The sequence below is a fragment of the Otolemur garnettii genome, unplaced genomic scaffold, assembly GCF_000181295.1.
Source record: "Otolemur garnettii isolate 467f Iridium unplaced genomic scaffold, OtoGar3 scaffold00070, whole genome shotgun sequence".
NCBI classification, from domain to species: domain Eukaryota; kingdom Metazoa; phylum Chordata; class Mammalia; order Primates; family Galagidae; genus Otolemur; species Otolemur garnettii.
The window spans coordinates 6,675,108-6,695,227 of NW_003852465.1; the positions used below are offsets into that span (position 1 = coordinate 6,675,108).

At 34.0% G+C, this 20,120-nt stretch overlaps 1 protein-coding gene across 3 annotated transcripts in view; it reads right to left on the reverse strand.

Moving 5' to 3' along the window:
* The window catches only part of SCAF11 (SR-related CTD associated factor 11), a 78,550-nt gene that overhangs the window by 25,400 nt on the left and 33,030 nt on the right, over positions 1–20,120 (reverse strand). For all 3 annotated transcript variants that reach the window (XM_023515362.1, XM_023515361.1, XM_012807513.2), the window contains 4 exons: positions 19,735–19,892; positions 8,531–8,608; positions 5,242–5,342; positions 2,389–2,453 (listed from right to left, as the gene is read on the reverse strand). In XM_023515362.1, the coding sequence (XP_023371130.1) occupies positions 2,389–2,453; positions 5,242–5,342; positions 8,531–8,608; positions 19,735–19,892 (402 nt within the window). The remainder of the gene's footprint in view (positions 1–2,388; positions 2,454–5,241; positions 5,343–8,530; positions 8,609–19,734; positions 19,893–20,120) is intronic.

Consider the following 20,120-nt stretch of genomic DNA (forward strand, 5'->3'; position numbering starts at 1 on the left):
CAATCTATGGTTTCACTTTCTACAGTTTTCATTACCTGTGGTCAACCATGGTCTGAAAATATTAAATGAAAAATTCTACAAATAAACAATTCATGAGTTATATAAACTGCACACTGTTCTGTATAGCATGATGAAACCTTGCATTGTCCCCCACCTCCATCATAAGAAGGGTAAACAGAATATAGTAAAATACTGTGAAACAGAGAAACCATATTCACCACGTAACTTTTATTTATTATAGCGTATTATTATAACTGTTCTATTTGTTATTAGTTATTACTGTGCCATGTTTATAAATTAAATGTTATCATAGGTATGTATGCATAGGAAAAAACATAATGTAGATAGAGTTTAGTACTATCTCTGGCTTCAGGCATTCACGAGGGACTTGGAACATATCACCCATGAACAAGGCGTGATACTCTACCTAGTTCCCTTCAAATCAGTTCAGATTGGTTTTTATAAGACTTGTGCTCATAACTAATCTAGGAATCAGCACTCTTATATTGATTACTTACAAAGTATAATGAGTATTTTTGCTTATCCTAAACCAAACAAATGACTTCATGACTTCAGGCACCTTAAGTAAACATGGCATTAAGTTACAGGTTTTGGACAATGTTAATCTTCTGATAGTGATGATTTTTTATTAAAGAATTGTAATTTTAAATTAGCTACCTAATCTTAAATTGGCTTGGAATGGTCATTAAAAATCTGTTTAAAGCAAGACTGTCTCAAAAAAATCTATTTAATATTTCACATTTTAAACAGTAAAACAAAATTTCACATCAGAATGGTTCACAGATTCTTATGTAGGACATTCACTATATTGAAACACTATGGATTTAAGATCTGCCTATGTTTTACTCTCTAAAAATAAACCCAGGCAGGAGATACATATACTTTAAGAAAATCATAGTGGTCTTAAAACTAAGATCAGTATAGTGAGAGTGGGTCAGATTACCCAGGGAAAAATCTGTTAACAACATTTAATCTTCCTCAGCAGTAAATTTTATCAGCAGTAAATTTTATATGAGATCCTAGACTTGGCAAGCAAAGCTATTCATAAAAAAGGATGCTAACCTATAGCAATGACATAAAAAACGAAGACTGTTACCATATCTAACATTACTAAACATGTTTTAACTAAATTCCAAAAATCAAAACAAATAACTTCTAAGGCAATTTCACATTAATCGTGAATTATCAAAGTTAGAACATTTGTTAATCTGTAATCTGGAACCTGAGAGATCATGTTAATTCAAATCAGAAAAACAGAAACAAAAAACTAGTCAAACTTCATATTCATAATGTATTAAAAAATGAAGTTATTTACCCACTAAAATAATGAATCCACTCACTCTTTCACAATTCATTAATTCAATATTTTTTTCTTTTTTTTGAAACACGATTTCACTTTGTCACCCTCAGTAGAGTGCCATGGCATCACAGCTCACAGCAACCTCAAACTCTTGGGCTCAAGCAATTCACTTACCTCAGCCTCCCAAGTAGCTGAGACTACAGGCACCTGCCACAGTTATTTTTAGAGACCAGGTCTCACTATGGCTCAGGCTGGTCTCAAACCTGTGAACTCAGGCAATCCACCCACCTCAGCCTCCCAGAGTGTTAAGATTATAGGCATGAGCCACCATGCCCAGCCAATTAAATAATTTTACACACACACAAATTCTCTATGACCTGGCCTGGAAAATAAATACCCACCTTCTTGATTACAAATAAATAATAATAAGGTGTTCTCTGAAACAGAATAAACAGTCTGAACCCCAAGGAGAAGTCACAAAGGACTACAGATGGTGCCATTTTTACTCAAGCCCTGCTACAAAATCTTCCCGTACTAAGAGAACCATCTACTAGAAAAAAATAAAAGATAGGTATATTTAACAGCTCAGGTAGGTAAGTATGTTGGATGTGTTTTATTTCCAAAGTTTCTAACTAGAAGTGTGGATAAAGGCCAAATCACAACTGCTTCTGGGCCTCATGAATTAGCTGCTTGCTGTCACAAACTTCCCTCTGGCTGCATAGAGTTATTGGCCCACAAGGTATTTATTTCATGACCCATAAGAATTTCTGCACTAATGAATGAAGACCACAGTGTAAGTTTGCTAAATACCAAGTAAACTGTCAAACACATACATACTCCCCTCTCTCCAAGCTGAGCAAAAAGAATAAAAAAGTAGGGACACTAAAAGAATAGGGAACGTTATAAATGATTTCATGAAAACAAAATTTATGTAGGACTTACCATACAATGTACAGAGCTCAGAAGATGACTATTTTCCAAACCAAAATGCTACTCATGAAAACTCTGGCATAACATTAAATTAAAAAACAAAAAAAGGTACAACACATAAGCAAAAAGTCACTTACTATGTATCATCTTTAAGCCATAACATTTTTCACTTAATAGATCTTCTCTTATGATGGCTTTTTTTCTGTAAACATCAATAAAGAGGTGAAATAATTAAAACTGTCATTTTGTTTATATATCTTCAATTCACTATCCATCAAAATGAAATCAATCAATTATGTACTGATTTATTAATTATCTTCAAAGTCAGGTAAATGGTGTAATATTCTCACAGACTCCCATTAGACGTTAAAACGTCAGGGTAGATTTTAATATACAATGAACAAGTTGTATCAAATTGGTCTTTAAAAATTAATCTTGGGCTCAGCACCCATAGCTTGGTAGTTAGGGCGCTGGCGACATACACAGAGGGGCTGGTGGGTTCGAACCAACTGGGCCTGCTAAGCAACAATGACAACAACAACAAAAAAACAGCTGGGCACTGTGGCGGGCGCCTGTAGTCCCAGCTACTTGGGAAGCTGAGGCAAGGGAACTGCTCAAACCCAAGAGTTTGAGGTTGCTATGAGCCACGACGCCACAGCACTCTTCCAGGAGTGACATAATGAGACTGTCTCAAAAAGAAAAAAAAAAACAACGTTAATCTTGGCTGGGCATCGTGGCTCCTGCTTTCCATCCCAACTCTATGGAAGATCAAAGTGGGAAGACTGCTTGAAGCCACAAGTTGAAGACCAGCCTAGACAACGTAACAAAACCCCATCTCTATAAAAATTTTAAAAAACAGTTAAAATTAACCAGTTAAAATTAAAAAAGTCCCAGCTACTTATAAAGCTGAGATGGGAGGATCATTTGAACCCAGGAGTTCAAGGCTGCAGTGAGCTGTATGATCACTTTACGGCACTCCAGCCAGGGGGACAGAGTGAGAGTCTGTCTCTGAAGAATATCCTGTAAATATCCCACAGCTGACCAATTTTCCTCTTTGAGAGAAATTGTTAAGAATATGACTTAGCAGGCAAAGGCAAATCATTATTTTTCTTCTGTTATTTCCCTATGCCACCCCTTTGTGACAAATCACTGGGAAAAAGCAGTTAAAAATGTTGACGATTTTAGTAATGTGAGCCCAAAATAACAGAAATGAGCCTGACACGTCATTCATGGATAACCACTGCACTCTCAGCAAGAGCCAAGATAACTGGGTAATTTTGAGGAGGCACAACAATGCACATCCGTGACATTGTCATAGTGATAAAAGTTGTATCAAGAACGAACCTACCAAAAGATATTTCCACACTACCCCTGGGAAAAGTATGCTACTAATAACCACTGTGCAAACATAAATGCAAGAACTAAACCTGGTTCAGAAATAGTTATAAAATTTGTTCCAATGTAGTTATTAACTCTGGGGCTCATGTGTAAGCTCTTGAAGTGGTATTCCACATTTATTTTGAAATTATATACAAAGTGTTGTATATGCAAACATGTATTCTTCTAGCAAAAGGATCTATAGTATTCTTCACATTCTCAAAGAAATCCATAACTACTCAAAAGTTGGATCTAAGGAGCTACAATGTTATAAATTAGTGATAGGTTCAATAAATCTCAGTGACTATTGCCAACTGTTTTAGTAATTAAATAAATTTACTATTAAGAAATTAGCATGAGGATGAGGCGGGCGGATTGCCTGAGCTCAGGACCAGCCTTAGCCAGAGCGAGACCCATCTCTAAAAATAGCTAGATGTTGTGGTAGGCACCATATAGTCCCAGCTACTTGGGAGGCTGAGACAAGAAGATCACTTGAGCCCAGGAATTTGAGGTTGCTCTGAGCTATGAGGCCCCAGCACTCTACTGAGGGCAACAAAGTGAGACTGTCTCAAAAAAAAAAAAAAAAAAAAAATTAGTATTCTGATAAAATGTACTGATGAATTATAGAATTAATTACGAATCTGACAATATACTGACTTAAAACTACAACTTCTAGATGGTTCTAAATATATTTCAGATTAAAATGGGCTTAAGTTTTAAATATATTAGAACATAAGTTAATGTAAGGATTAGTTAATTTCCAGTACCCTAAGGATTAAGTTAATTTCCAGTACCCTACTCTTATTCAATTTAGTTCAAAAAATATTAAAAATACTTACAAAGCTCAAGAACTAAGCACTCACTGTATTTCTAGGCAATTATGTGAAAACAGGGAAATGGTTTTAACAGTAGCAATTAAAAAATTCTCATATTTCTTTGAGAATGTGAAGAATACTATAGATCCTTCTTGCTAGAAAAATACATGTTTGCATATACAACACTTTGTATATAATTTCAAAATAAATGTGGAATACCACTTCAAGAACTTACACATGAGCCCCAGAGTTAATAACTACATTGGAACAAATTTTATAACTTTAACTGCTACTGTTAAGAAACAATTTCAACATAAATTCATTATAGTTGACAGCAACAAAGCAAAATGTGAGAGATAAGTTATTTAAATTATAACTGTCTCACGAAGAACTCTGTGCTGTATCTTTAGTAACTTTCTACTTTTTGTCCATAAATAACTAGAGTAGTGCTACTCTGTGGTGTTTATTACTAGTTTGAGATTAAGTATAAAAATGAGAGCATTCAGAAATTTTAATAGAAATTTTACACTGTTTAACATTTTATTTTATAAAAATTTTGGTATACAACTAATTAGGAAAAAAACCTGGGGAAAGGACCCAATTCTTTACCAAAAAACCAAAGATAGAGCTCAAATTATATTCTTAGATTTTATCGGGTCCTTCTTTAAATGATCAAGTGTGTGCTTTCAAAGAAGTAATTAAATACACTTAAACCTAAACCCCACTTCTTTTTTTTACTCTTTTTGTACCAGTTCATTCCTGGTTCTACTCATTTAGATTCTAAAGTTAATCACTAACCTTATACAGCATTTAAAATTTTCATGACAGGGGAGTTGTTTCTTAGAAGAGTTTTCATTTTTCTGGTCTTTTGTTTCTCTCAACTGTCTTTTTACTTGAACCTGTGAGAAAAGCAACATCATCTACTTAAAGCACTAATCCAACTTTACAAATGACAACTTTTCAATTCTTCCTTGATAGGAAGATGATAAATGAAAAGTATAGTCCAAATACACATGCTTGGGTGGCACCTGTGGCTTAAGGAGTAGGGTGCCGGCCCCATATACCAGAGGTAGCGAGCGGGTTCAAACACAGCTCCAGCCAAAAACTGGAAAAAAAAAAAAAATACATATGCTATTCATTCAAACATGCTAAACCATAAGCTTAGTAGATGTGCTCTGGGGAAACAAAATAGGAAGATTAAGAAATTAACTCTGAGGATGTCACAGAAGACTTTAATGAGTAGATGATTTATAAGTTGGTCTTAAAGAATGGACAGTAATTTGCCTAAGTAAAAAATTTTACAGATAGAAGAAAGAAGAGAGATATAAGAAACAGTGAGAAGCCAAGTTAGATGGGGAAAAAAGTTAATAACAAGATATGAAGTTGGCTCAGTGCCTGTAGCTCAGTGATTAGGGTGCCAGCCACATACACTGGAGCTGGTGGGTTCAAACCTGGCCTGGTCCTGCTAAACAACAATGACAACTACAACAAAAAAATAGCCCAGCATTGTGGTGGGCACCTGTAGTCCCAGCTACTTTGGAGTCTAAGGCAAGAGAATCACTTAAGCCTAAAAGTTTAAGGTTGCTGTGAGCTGTGACGCCACGACATTCTACTGAGGGCAACATAATAAGACTGTCTCCAAAAAAAAAAAGAGAGAGAGATGAAGTTGATCAAACATGTTAGAAACAGACTATGAAGGTCCTTCAATAAGAAAATAATTCTATAGGCATCAGAGAGTAACTAGAATTTTTATAGCAAATATATGAGATGATCATATCTGTTTTTTAGGAAGATAACTCTGGCCCTAATATGGAGAATGAAATCAGTTGAAAAGAGACTATAAAAACCAGGAAACCAAAAAAAAAAACCCTTATAATAGGGCTACATGTCCAAGACAATTGTCACTAGCCACATATGGCCACTGAGTGTGCTTGTAATGTGACTTAACTAAATTGAGATGTGCTGTAAGTATATTTCAGGGAAATATAGATGTATATACACAAGGAATTTCACAGACTTAGTACAATGTTATAAAAAGTATATAAAAATCTCTCAATGATAAATTATTTAAAATATTGTATGTTAAAATAATGTTAGATACATTGTGTTAACTAAAATATATCATTACATTTATTTCACCTGTTTCTTTTTACTATTTTAATGTGCCTATTAAAATTTTTTTAATTATAAAATAGCTTACAGTATATTAGACAGTACTGCTCTAGATGACAGCTTGAGGGCCTACAAAGAGGCAATAGAAGAATAAAGGAAAAACAAATTTAAGACACTGAGCGACATAAAATAAGCAAACGTGTGGGAGAGAAAAAGAGAACTCCCAGAAGTTTTTGACTAAGATGAATGGGGTTGACATTCCATTAACAACTGGGGCTGGGGAATGGGGCAGGGAATGAGACGAGTTCAGGATTTGTTAATTGTTTAGATTCTTTTGGTATCCTAGATGGAGATGTACAAAATGTGATTGGAAATCTTGGCCTGGTTCTCAGTAAAGAGACCCAGGCTAGTGACGGAATTTTAGAAGCAACCAAATATAGGTAGTACTTAATGAATAGCTGAGAAGATTTAGAGAGAAAGTATACCCAGAGAACTGAAATGAAGATCCTATAATGAGCTTCAGTGATTAAAAAAGGCACAGAACAGTAAGGAGAGAACAAAGAAGATTGTGAAAGGTGAGATAAGTCACACCCACACCCATACACACACTCTCCCACAAGAGAAGGCTGCCCTAGAAGCCAACGGATGTAGAGGTAGTCAACAGCATTACAAGCAGAAGACAAACCATGGGATTTGGAAATCAACAGGTTAGTCTGGACCTTAGGACAGTTTTAGTAGAATAAGATGAACTAATAGGAGCTGAAAAGTAAGAAAGAATTGAGAAAAGGGAAAAGTCTCATTTGAGAAATTCAGTTGTGAAAGAGAAAAGATTATATAGGGAAAATTCCAAAGCAGGTAAGGTCAAAGAGCGACTTCCAGGGATTGCAGAAGGTATCTCAAAGGACACAAAATCTCCTTTAAGTTAGACAAAATTAGATTAGCACTACACCAAGTTTTTAATTTAAACAAGATATAACCCCTATCAAATAAAAATAAATTTTTATTCTAAGCAACAGAACAAAATTTCACAGAAAAATATATTTGGAAGCCTAACAACTAATAAATCATTAGCAAAATAATTATGCACACAGTTTGGAAAAGTGGAAAACAGGTCATCCAAAGAAGCCAAACTTTCATTTTTATTATATTACACTTAAATAATGTTACATTTCCTTCATGATATATACATATACCAATTTGCATTGATGGCATAGTTACACAATCAAAACAAGTAAATCATTTTTTACATTCATCACTTTATCTGAATTGCTGTTTTGTATCTTGCATCAAAACTCACTTGCTAAAAATATATCAAAATAAATTATAGATGCCTACACTGAGAACAACTAATGTTTAAAGAGTTGCACAATGCTTCCACCTCTTTTCCTATTTACATAGACAGTAGCATCAGTGTGGTAACCAGCAATGAAGAACAAGAACATCATTTTATATTTACTTTTAACAACTCAAATTAAAATATTTTTCATGAAAATATGGCTTTTAGTCATTTTGGGCTTAAGTTTTTTTAGGGATTCTTTGAACCTTATAGTCCATTTCAAATATTTTTCTTTGTTTTTCAAATATTTTTCAATAAAAAAATGTACTTGAAGTACTATCCAATTAAAAATTGTTTTTCAAATATAGCAGTCCTCAGGCTAAAGAGTCTTAACATGTAAGTATTCTGTATTTAAGACTTAGTGTGAAACTTCCATTAGAGCATCAGAGCTCTTAATTTGTGAAATATTACAAAGATGACCCTATGGGAAATGCCCTCTTTAGGGGGTAAAGGAAAAAAGCCTCAGAATTTCAGTATCCCCACTGAAACGTCTAACTTTGTCATTTTGAACAAGAATAGTATCAAATATTAAACCTAAAGTAGAATTTTCAAATATACATGAAGTGGAAATTTATCAGTGCAAAATAGCCTCAATTAATTTTATGTAGTTCATGCTTCAAAATAAAATCTAAGACTTACCTTAATACAACCTTCCAATGCACTGAATTTAAACACGGCCTGAAAAGGTTTTCGGTCAATAGGACATGAAGCCAGAGTCTGAAAAATGATTAATAAATTATACCTTTAAAAATGTTGCTTTAGTATAGATCAAAATTATACTATGGTAAATACACTTATAAATTTTAATTGAAAATGAAAATTTTTTTTCTTCTTTCAAAACTGAAGATGAAATCTGAATACCTCATATATGCTTGATAACTGGAATACAATGATGAATAAGAGATAGGATCTCTGTAACTGAGATCACATTAAGATGTGCTACCCAGTTGAGAATTACTGGTAAAACAAAAGATGAGCTAAACTGAAATCAGCAGCTCTGTGATGTAAAGTTGGCAGTTATGCTAAACCAGGGCAATTCTAAATCAGCTGTGAAAGGAATAGCTTGGATAGTTTCCTTGTAGATTTTAATATTCTATGACTTAATATTTTCCCTCCAAAGGTTACAGTAAAAAGGCAGTCATGCCAGCAGCAATATTTAAAAGATATGAAAAAAAAAATAAAAGTATTCTTCCACTCCCCCCAATCAGCTACCTAGCTGCCTCCAGCAGCAGTTTCTTAAGTATCCTTTTGTTGATATCCAATACATACACATATATATCATTTAATATAACATAAAGTATAATTAATCCATATGCTGAACTGAATTCTGTTTTTCTTTTAATTATATATCATGAATTGGTTCAGTTCGTATGATTAACAGTAATTCAGAACTGCCCTATTCTTAACAGTATGGTATGCTGTAATAGTTTTAGTTTATATTTCCTTTTATATGAGTGCAATTGAGCATATTTTTGTATTTTTTGTTTACATTTCCTTTTATATGAGTATGGCTGAGCATTTTTCATATTTCCTTTCTTTTCTTTTTTTTTTTTTTGAGACAGAGTTTCATTTTGCTGCCCTTGGTAGAGTGCCATAATGTCATAGCTCACAGCAACCTCAAACTCTCGGGCTCAAGAGATTCTCTTGCCTCAGCCTCTCAAATAACTGGGACTACAGGAGCCCACCACAATGCTTGGCTATTTTTTAGAGATATAGTCTTGCTCTGACTCAGGTTGGTCTCGAACTCGTAAGCTCAGGCAATCTACCCAGTGCTAGGATTATAGGCATGAGCCACCATACCCGGCCTTCATTTTTCATATTTTATATTTTTATTGGAAGTCTTTTGCTTTAAGCTATTTATGGTCTTTGTCTATCTTTTTAATTAGATGGCTAGTTTTCTTTAAATTGAATTGTAAGTATTCTTTATTTATTGAGGAACTTGGTCCCCCAATCACTCTGTGATTATAAGTCAATGTTATATGATATAAATATATTTCTTGTCTTTTAAATTTCTATGCATGAACTATAATTAAAAGGTTCTCTAACAATACTATTAAATCTTGCTATAAGAACAGATCTATTATTACTTAAATAATTTAAGATGAGTTTATGTTTTCTACCGGGGTAATAGGGAAGACTCTGTAGCCTATAAATACCAAAAGGTGACATAAATACATATGGTTACAAGAGTAAAACAAGATTTTAACAATTTGATAGCAATTGTCTAAAAGAGCAAAGGGAACAGTGGAATCTACATAAACTGTACCATTCCTCAGGATAAAAAGGTGTGATCTTTGCCTTTCTTGGCTTTATCGCATTATCAAGATATGCTTATACAAGTACCAGTGGAAAAGACTGTGTGGCCCCTTACCATTTAACATGCTTTTCACAAAGCACACAAGACACTTTGAGAGTGGCTAAAATATAAAACTAAGTTCCTTTTTAAAACTACTCTATTAAAAAGTGATTTTTTTCCATTTAAATAATTAGGCTTTGATAAGAAAATGCTTACCCACATCTGAATTAGGAAATGTAAATTTACTATATTAAATCAGCTAAGACAGGTAGAAGCCAGTTAAACTTACTATGGATTTAGGATGCTATACTTTTCCTGCAGAAAACTTAAGAAGTTGTTTAAGTTAAAACATAATTTCAAAAGCTGCTACAAGTAGTGCCAAAAGTAGTCTACATTTTTTAGGAAGTATACTGCAAATAGTAACTCTAGTTCAAAGAACTTAACATCATAACTATGTGACTGTTTATCATATCAGCATAACTGTATAAAATTTCTTAGGTTATAGATATTAATGCTACATTTATGACTTAAGAATATTTGTTTATTTATTTTTCAGACAGAGTCCCATTATGTTGTCCTTGGTAGAATGCCATGGCGTCATAGCTCACAGCAACCTCAAACTCTTGGGCGAAAGCGACTCTCTTGCTTCAGCCTCCCAAGTAGCTAGAACTACCAGTGCCTGCCACAATGCCCAGCTATTTTTTTGTTGTGGTTGTCATCATTGTTGTTTAGCAGGCCCAGGCCAGGTTCAAACCCACCAGCCCCAGTGTATGTGGCCAGCTCCTTAACCACTGAGCTATAGGCACCAAGCCAAGAATATTTAAAAGTAAAATCTTTCAAGTACTTCCTATCTTTACCAAAGTTTCAAAATATATTTTTGTATCTATCCTAAAGGTAAATTTAGGTAAACATTCGTAAAAAGACTGAATATTAATAAATGAAAATTTGCTTCCTTCAATATGTTTACTGTCTACTTTCGTATCTTATATATAAACTTGAACAAGTTACACAGCCTCTCTGTGCCTCAGTTACCTCACTTGTAAAAATAACAGAACTTGCTGCTAAGGTTTTTATGGGAATTAATTAATAATTCTTAGAAGAATATGTGCCATATACTAAGTATTGTGTATCTATAAACATCAACTAGCTTAATTACACTAACAAAAAACTTGGTTAATTAACAAAGACAACTGAGTAAGATGTACTGTATATCCACATGGGAGAGACATTAACTCTTAATAATTTTTTGTTGGAATTTGTAAGTTCATTACATATATGGAAATTAAGTATTTTATTATTCTATCCTAGCTATTTCAATTTGTAACACTTATTAAACACTTAAAATAGGTTGTTAAAAATGATTTGGATTGGCCTAATTTTAAGACATTCCCAAGGATGCCTTACAACAAGCAGAAGCCCATCCAGAAGAGCCAAAGAAGCCATGTGTTAAGAAATTTATCAAGTTCATCAAATCTTTCAAAGACACTGAAGTTATACATTTTCCTTTAATAAATGTCCTCTGTTGACATCAGCTAAACAGCATTTTTTCCTTTATGACTGTCAATTTGACTGTTTTAACCTGTGCCATTTCATTTTGATTTGTATCAAATAATAGGGTTCTAAATAAAATTTTCATTCCTTTCTTTCCTTAAGTGTAAAATGCCTTGGATTTGGCTAGTTTCATTTGAAGGAAGAGTACCACAGCTATTACAAAAACAGAAAGAAAATAGGAAGAAAAAAGCAGTAGTCAGAAAACTACTATATATTGTCACAATCTGTATATACTTAAATTTCTTAAAGATAATTTAGTGAAAGCCAAAAAATAAGTTAAACTTCTTTGGCTCATTATCTTCTCCAGTTAAGGAAAGCACAGGTTAGAAAGCAAGCCATATATATATATATACACACCATCTTTGCTATAGCTAAGAAACATTGTTATCCATTTCTGACCTCAGAAAGCTTAGCAAAGCATTTCAAAGGGGAAATGGAAAAGAAGTTATCCCGAGTTAAGCTTCCATAGCATACTTCAATAAATTAAGAGTGATTAGGAAAAATTCAATGAAAAGGAAATCAAAATAGATTTTTAAAAATTAAGTGGATCTTTATTTGTTAATGTATACTGTAAGAAAATTATAAGGCTACTTTAACACATACCAAAATTCATTAGTAATGCATTAAATTTCATATAACATGATGATCAAATAGTTTTAAAAGTGTTTACAAATAGGTTATTAAAAATGATTTGGACTGGTCTAATTTTAAGGCATTTCCAAGGATGCCTTATGCCCAGCAGAAGTCCATCCAGAAAAATCTCAGATATTTTAATTTTCATTTTCAAATTAAAGGTTGCATCACTAAAATAACTGATTAAATTTCTAAGCTGTAAGATTTTCAGAGTTCGCATTTTAAACTAATCTAGAAAAATTTTAATACTTATTCTTTTTAAAAAGGGATTTTAGTTTTGAAGAACATTATAACCAAGTTTTGTTTCCTTAAATAGGATTAAAAAAACCTTCAATTATTAACCATTTGATTCCTTACTCTTCAATTATTCACTTGATTAATGACTTTCATTTCAATAATTTTTAACGTGTCTAATTTAGTTTCATAACAACACCATTTGACTTTACAATTACTAAATTAGCAGAATTTGCTCACTGCTTTACAGCGTAATGTGTATTAAAAAACAGAGCATACATTTTAATGTGATGCTCTATATTAAGGTTGCTTATATCAGTCAAAGAGGCAGGCAATTTTTATGGAAAAGAATAATCTTCCTAATGATTTCAGTAAAACATACCCTATTATTCTGAAGCGTTGTAAATTCCCAGCTCAGACAAACCCATATTTAAATGTAAGAACAGGAAACCTTCCTTATTTGGGAATTCAGGATTCTTGATTTCTAATATTTCTTGCTTCCTGCTGCTGATCTATCCTCAATCACATAGGCTGCCTATAGATAGCCCCTCCTAGAGAGAGAGAAGCAAGTGTTAAAGGTAAGAGCTTAAAGACTAATTCTCAGCACCTATGCTTATAGGTAGGTTTGCCTGTTCATGGGGATCTCTAGAACCATCTACTTCTAACAAATAGAGCATATTATATAAAACTGCAGTTCAAAATCAAATAAAGACAATTTAAGAATACACACCATTAGAGGTTGAGCCTTATTTTAAAGCAATTCACCAGGACCTACCCTTTCTTGCTGATGGTTCCAAGATATCTAACCTGAACCTCCAAAATAAGTGCTCACCTGTAGTCAGCCTACATGTTCCCTATTACACACTTAACCAGTTCTTTCAAGATAGTCTTGTCGATCCGTATTAGAGAAACTGTGGTTCTTTACACCAGCTTTCAGAAGTGTATCCTAAAGGACAAATGACTGTCAGCAATAAAATTAACATCAAGTAACAATGGAATTTATGTAACTACTCAAAGGAAATCCTTTCATGTTCTTCCAGATACATTATAATAGTTGAGTAGAATTACACTGAACTTCTGACATTCAGTAGTTAAGACTTTTGTTTTCTAACATAAAAACAGAAAATTCAGTGAACTATCTCCATAAATCATTTAACATATTCTGACACTTAAAACTAGGCTACACAGAAATACAGGTTAATTTACCCAACTGGTAAATAAGGTATTAAATGAAAATCTTTTTAAATATACTTTAGGTAATGAGTGTTCACAATGCAAAAATATTCTTTCTTCTACTAAAGGATTTCCCAAGGGATTAATTCAGGTGGTGAAAACAGTGGTAGATCAGTAAAGTTCTGGAGGAGTCGGAACTAGAAATCTCTCCAAGCCACTTGAAGGATGGAAAGCCCTGAGTCATCTGAGGCACAGATGTAATAATTAAATAAAAAATATATTTGACAATACTTTATAAATGTGTAAAAGATTGCCAGTGGTATTCCATAAATACATTATTATTTACAGAGAACTGCATAACAAAGAAGTTTGGGTTAGTCCAGGAATTAAAAGAAAAATTAAAATTTGAGGAAAAACTAACTGAAAAAACTTAGACAATAAAGCTTTGCTGAATCATTGTTGTTGAAAAGTCATCTGATCACTAGAACGGTATACAAATTTCCACTTATTCCCTAAAGAAACACCTACTTATGAAACATATCTATAGTCCAGATATAAACGAACTACTCATGCCTTGATTTTCCAGTACATATTAATTCAAAAATATACTCCTCACCTGTCTGCACTGAACATTGCTGTTTGACTTCTTCAAAAACTGTGCCACCTTGGTTAAGACTCTTCATTTCTAGTTTCACGGTAGAAAGCATGCCTTTGTCAACTATCCAGTTTTTATATCATTGACCTTACTTAACTGAAGCTGTTAACATTTTATACAAATGGATGACTGAGATAAGTTGAGAAATGATAATTTACTTACAATGGGAAAGCTAATCACATTTTAAAAAGCAATATTTGAAAGATAGGGACATATTTTCCCTTAAAAGATAAAAGAGGAAAAACCTTGCAGATATTAAGAACATCCTGATCACATACATTGCAGGTCCTTTTAAATACAGTAAGAACTTTTAAATGCTTCATACATGTAATGATGCTTCCAAGCCCTCAAACCTTCACCATTTAAAGGCCAAAATTTTAGCCATTACTTGGCACAATACAAAATCATAAACCCTATTTTCTCAATTGTGTGCATGTATGTGTGTGGGGAGGGGCTTATCTGTAGAAGACCTTAATTATTATCAATTGTTACTACTACTGTGTCAGATTTCTCTAGCCTTCACTTTTCTAATTACTTAAAATGCAAACTCAGATAACCAAGGTTAAATTTATGCAAGCAAACAACTATCAGTAAGAGTAGATTCTGCTTTTGCTCACAGTATGGGTAAAATAATTACCTTTCTAACTAAATAGCTGATAAAATTTAATATATTGGCTAGTCTATAGTATACACTTCATCAGTTTAAACACCTGTTTGATTTCAGATTCTCAGTTCTAACACCAATGGTTTAAATTAACAAAGCTCCAACCTTTCTTTAGTGTCAAATTATTTTTTGTTTGTTCAATATTCTATTTTTGTATCATGATCATCATTTTATAAACCAAAGGCTTTCCATAAATGAATTCCTTGAAACTAAACACAGTCACACTAGACATGCTTAATTTCAATTCATTCTAGTGTTGTTAAGGGAAGGCATTAAGTTCAGGGCAATACAGGCCACTCCTTTTGCCCTCAGTGGTTTCTATGACATACCTCCTGACTACAAAAGTTCAGTGTCTTAATCATTTTGAAGTCTTTATACATTTATAAGTCCTGTGTTTAAATAATCACAAGAAAAAAATTTTAAAGCTAAAGAGAATGAAACCAACTTTAATTTCAAATATATTTTAAGGTCATGAAAAATTTCAGGGTCAAAAAAAACAAAAAAAAACTACAGCACACCTTAACTTTTCTAAATACTGCTTTCTTACAAATCAGTGTTTGTAGGAATTTCTTCAATGCCTAAAACATTGAGGTGAAAGTAAATAAATAAGTCCATTTTCAGCACTTGACATCCATTCTGAATCATATTTCAATGAATCCCAACTATAAATCTCAAAACCTGCTAGGCACACTGGCTTATGCCTGTGATCCTAGCACTCTGCGAGGCTAAGGATGGAGGAACCCTTGAGCTCAGAAGTTCAAGATTAGCCTGGGCAAGACCACGCTCTATTAAAAATAGAAAAATTAGCCAGGTGTTGTAGCAGGTGCCTGTAGTTCCCACTATTCCAGAGGCTGGGGCAGGAGGATTGCTTGAACCCAGGACTTGGGAGGTTACTGTGAGCTAGACTGATGCCATAGAACTCTAAGATGGGGGACAGAGTGAGACTCCTATCTCAAAAAAGAAAAAAAAAAAAAAATCTCAGAGAACACAGCTAAATTTCTGAAAGACAAAGAAATCTAGACAGATGACCTTGCATAGTTTTTGTATTATTTTCTTATTATATGGATTTCCATAATGAAATCTCATTTTAATTTCTACTATTCTATTGGAAGTGAATACTAGTAAAATTTTAAACTACTGATCAATTTTTACAACTAATTTTAACTTCCCCATAAGATATCTGAAGATAAATTACTAGAGTTCAGAATTCTTGTTTGATATGTCAAGTAAACATTATTAACACAGTGAATTAAATGAAATTAAAGGAAAGAATGTTTAAGGAAACCTAAGGATGGCCCAATTACGAGACCAAATACAGACACTTATTCCTAATCCTGAAATTCAAAGTAAACCACATCACCTCTATTGTAAATAGAAGATTGAGAAAATGAAAGATCTTCATTAGTAATGATGGGACAAAAAAGAAAAACACTGGTGAATTTGAAATCTGATTCTACTTGCCAAAGCACTTAAGTATTTCAAAATGTATCTAATTTTTGGCCAGGCACAGTGGCTCACACCTGTAATCCTAGCACTCTGGGAGGCCAAGGCAGGTGGATTGCTTGAGCTCACAGGTTTGAGACCAGCCTGAGCAAGAGTGAGACCCCATCTCTACTAAAAATAGAAAAACTGAGGCAAGAAGATCACTTCAGCCCAAGAGTTAGAGGTTGTTGTGAGCTATGATGCTAGGCCACTCTACCCAGGGCAACAGCTGGAGACTCTGTCTCCAAAAAAAAAAAAAAAACTCAGTAATAAAAGATTGAAATTTTACTTTAAAGCCTAAGTGATTTTGCTAGCTAGCTTTCTCTAAAAATTTATAGTGAGGAATTTATTCATAGATTGTCTTATTGTTATTATTCAACTTAAAGGTTTACTGACCTTTAAACTTTTGTTTAAATAATATAACAACTCTTCCCCACCCCACCCAGCATCACCATTTGTGGTAGTAATACAGAAGATAAATAACTCCTAAGTTCTTCTGAAAAATGATATGGCTTCAACAAAATGTTTATGCAAAAAGAAGAAAAACTATCACATTCAAGAAAGGTACTGACTGCAACACTATGTACGTTACCAAGGATTTTCAACTTAAAAATATTCAACAAAGGCTCAGCTCCCAGCCACATGCACCAACTAAACAATGACAACCGCAACAACAACAACAATAAAAAGATAGCCAGGTGTTGTGGTGGGTGCCTATAATCCCAGCTTGGGAGGCTGAGGTAAGAGAATGGCTTAAGCCCAAGGGTTTGAGGTTGCTGTGAGCAGTGACACCATCGCTCTCTACCAAGTGCGAAATAATAAGACTCTGTTTCAAAAAAACAACAAAGATTAAAAATATAGATTAAATTTACCACTGCCTATTATGATTAAATATATACACAGCCTACAAAGCTAGCAATTCCATGGCTAGATATCCTAGAGTAGCAGTTCTCAACCTGTGATTCATGACACACAGGAACTGTGTCAAAGGGCCGCAGCATTAGGAAGGCTGAAAACCACTTCCCTAGAGAAACCTGGAAATGTACGTTAGGGTAAAGCTTATAGTTGTGTCTAAGAACTACTAGGAGGTATAAGAAGAGATGGAGAACCATATTTATATATTCTAATTTTCTTAGAGAAAAATATGGACTCAGATTAAGTTGCTGAAGTTCACAATTATGTGTTCACCAAACACAATAAAAAGAACCCAAATTTAAACCTTCCATCCATCCAGCAATCCTGCTTCTTTACCCAAAGCAAAATCTCTTTTAAAAACAATTTAATCACAAAACAACCGAGGTGCACTGAATTCAACATAAGATAAAATCTTTAGTTGTGTAGCACAGAACAATACATGTTGTTTCATTAATCACTAATCCTACAACCACACACAGATTTATCAAGCTCATTAACTCAGCAAAACTCAAAGTACTTTTCCCCAAAAATACATTTTTATGTATCCTTAGTATTCATTCTTATCAAAGACCAGTTTAGGTCTTCATTCATTCATTCATTTTTTTTCTTCTTGGAGACACAGTCTCACTCTGTTGCCCTAGGCAGAGTGCTGTGGCATCATAGCTCACACCAGTTTCAAACTCCTAGGTTGAGTAATCTTCTTGTCCCAGCCTCACAAGTACCTGGGACTACAGGTGCCCACCACAACAAGCAGCTAGATTTTTCTGCTTTTAGTAGAATGGGGTCTGCCCTTTGCTCAGACTGGTCTCAAACTACTGAGCTTAGGCAAACCACCTGCTTTGGGCTCCCAGAGTGCTAGGATTAGAGACCTAAGCCACCCACTACACTTGGCCTAGGTTTTAACTAAATTGAAAGGGGTTTTTGGTTTGTTTGTTTTGTTTTGTAGAGACAGAGTCTCACTTTAAGGCCCTCCATAGAGTGCTGTAACGTCACAGCTCACAGCAACCTCCAACTCCTGGGCTTAGGCAATTCTCTTGCCTCAGCTTCCTGAGTAGCTGAGACTACAGGTGCCCTCCACAACACCTGGCTATTTTCTTTTTAGAAACAGTGTCTCACTTTGTCATCCTCGGTACAGTGCCGTGGCGTCACAACTCACAGCAACCTCCAGCTTTTGGGCTTAGGTGATTCTCTTGCCTCAGCTTCCCGAGTAGCTGGGACTACAGGAACCCGCCACAATGCCCAGCTATTTTTTTTAGCAGTTTGGCCGGGGCCGGGCAGTTTGGCTGCCACCCTCATTATATGGGGCTGGCGCCCTACTCACTGAGCAATAGGTGCCGCTCAACACCTGGCTATTTTTAGAAATGGGAGTCTTGCTCTTGCTAAGGCTAGTCTCAAACCTGTGAGCTAAGGGGCAATCTACCCACCTCAACCTCATAGAGTGCTAGGATTACAGGTGTGAGCCACTGCGCCCAGCCCCTAGAGCAAAAAATTTTTACTTAACAATTTATAACAATAGGGCTTATAATAAATTAATATTTATTTCAAAGTATTTGGCCCAAATTAAGTCAACATAATACATTGAAAGCCCAAAATGTCCTATTTCTTAATCATTCACAATCTATGAAGAACTTCAATAATGTCTTTAACTTAGAAATTAATTCATACTAAAATTAAAAACAGGAGTTAGAAAATGAAGCTCTAAATTCACTTCTGCCTCTTAAGCTATGAGATCTTGGCCAAGTAACAGAGCATAAAATCCAAGTTTTCTCATCTGTGAAATGGAAGGACACTACTACATCTATTTGCTCTAGTTATTCCAGAAGGCTGATATAAGGAAGAAATCTAATAACCTATGTGAAAATTCTATGAAAAACATAAAACAAAAAGCAGATATAAAGTGTTATTAGAAGTAAACATATTATCCCAAAAGGATCAAGTATACTAAAGATAAATTATTGCATTTCTACCAGAAAATAGTAAGTTTGATCTGTTCTTCCTGTATGGTGATTTACTTTTTTTTAAAGTATTTATTTAAAATTTCTGAAGTATGAAAGAATAAAAGTCTGAATAAAAGCAATAACTGACAAAATTTGACCACAGGGAAAGTTGTCTAAAATAGGAAGAAAATGTATTACTGTGAAATAAAAGGCTTATCGACTCTTTAGGTAGAATGCAATCAAGCTAAGGAAATAAAATATGTTAATGTATCAAATGGGATTAATACTTATTCTCAGACTTACCTCTGCCCATTTAAGAATACAGGTCATACAGAACACATGATTGCAACTTTCTGGAAAACCAACTTCCTTCTCTACCAGGCAATTAAGACATATTGGACATCTGTCAGCTTCACTGTACAAAGGACCAGTGGTAGCAATATCATCTCTATTTTCTTCACCTGTAAAGAAAAACAGCAATATGTGCTTTCAAGTTCTCCAGACTAAATGACTTGTTCCTGGGAGTACAGTGAACCAGGTAGTCTAAAGGGCTCTCCTACCACAAAGCAAATTAGATCTTATATAAATTAAAACAAATACACACCTTGAGCCAGAGACCCCCAACATTTACTTTCTTATAGTTTTTAATGGAGAAATAAGACAAACTTTTCTTTTCTTTTTTTTTTTTT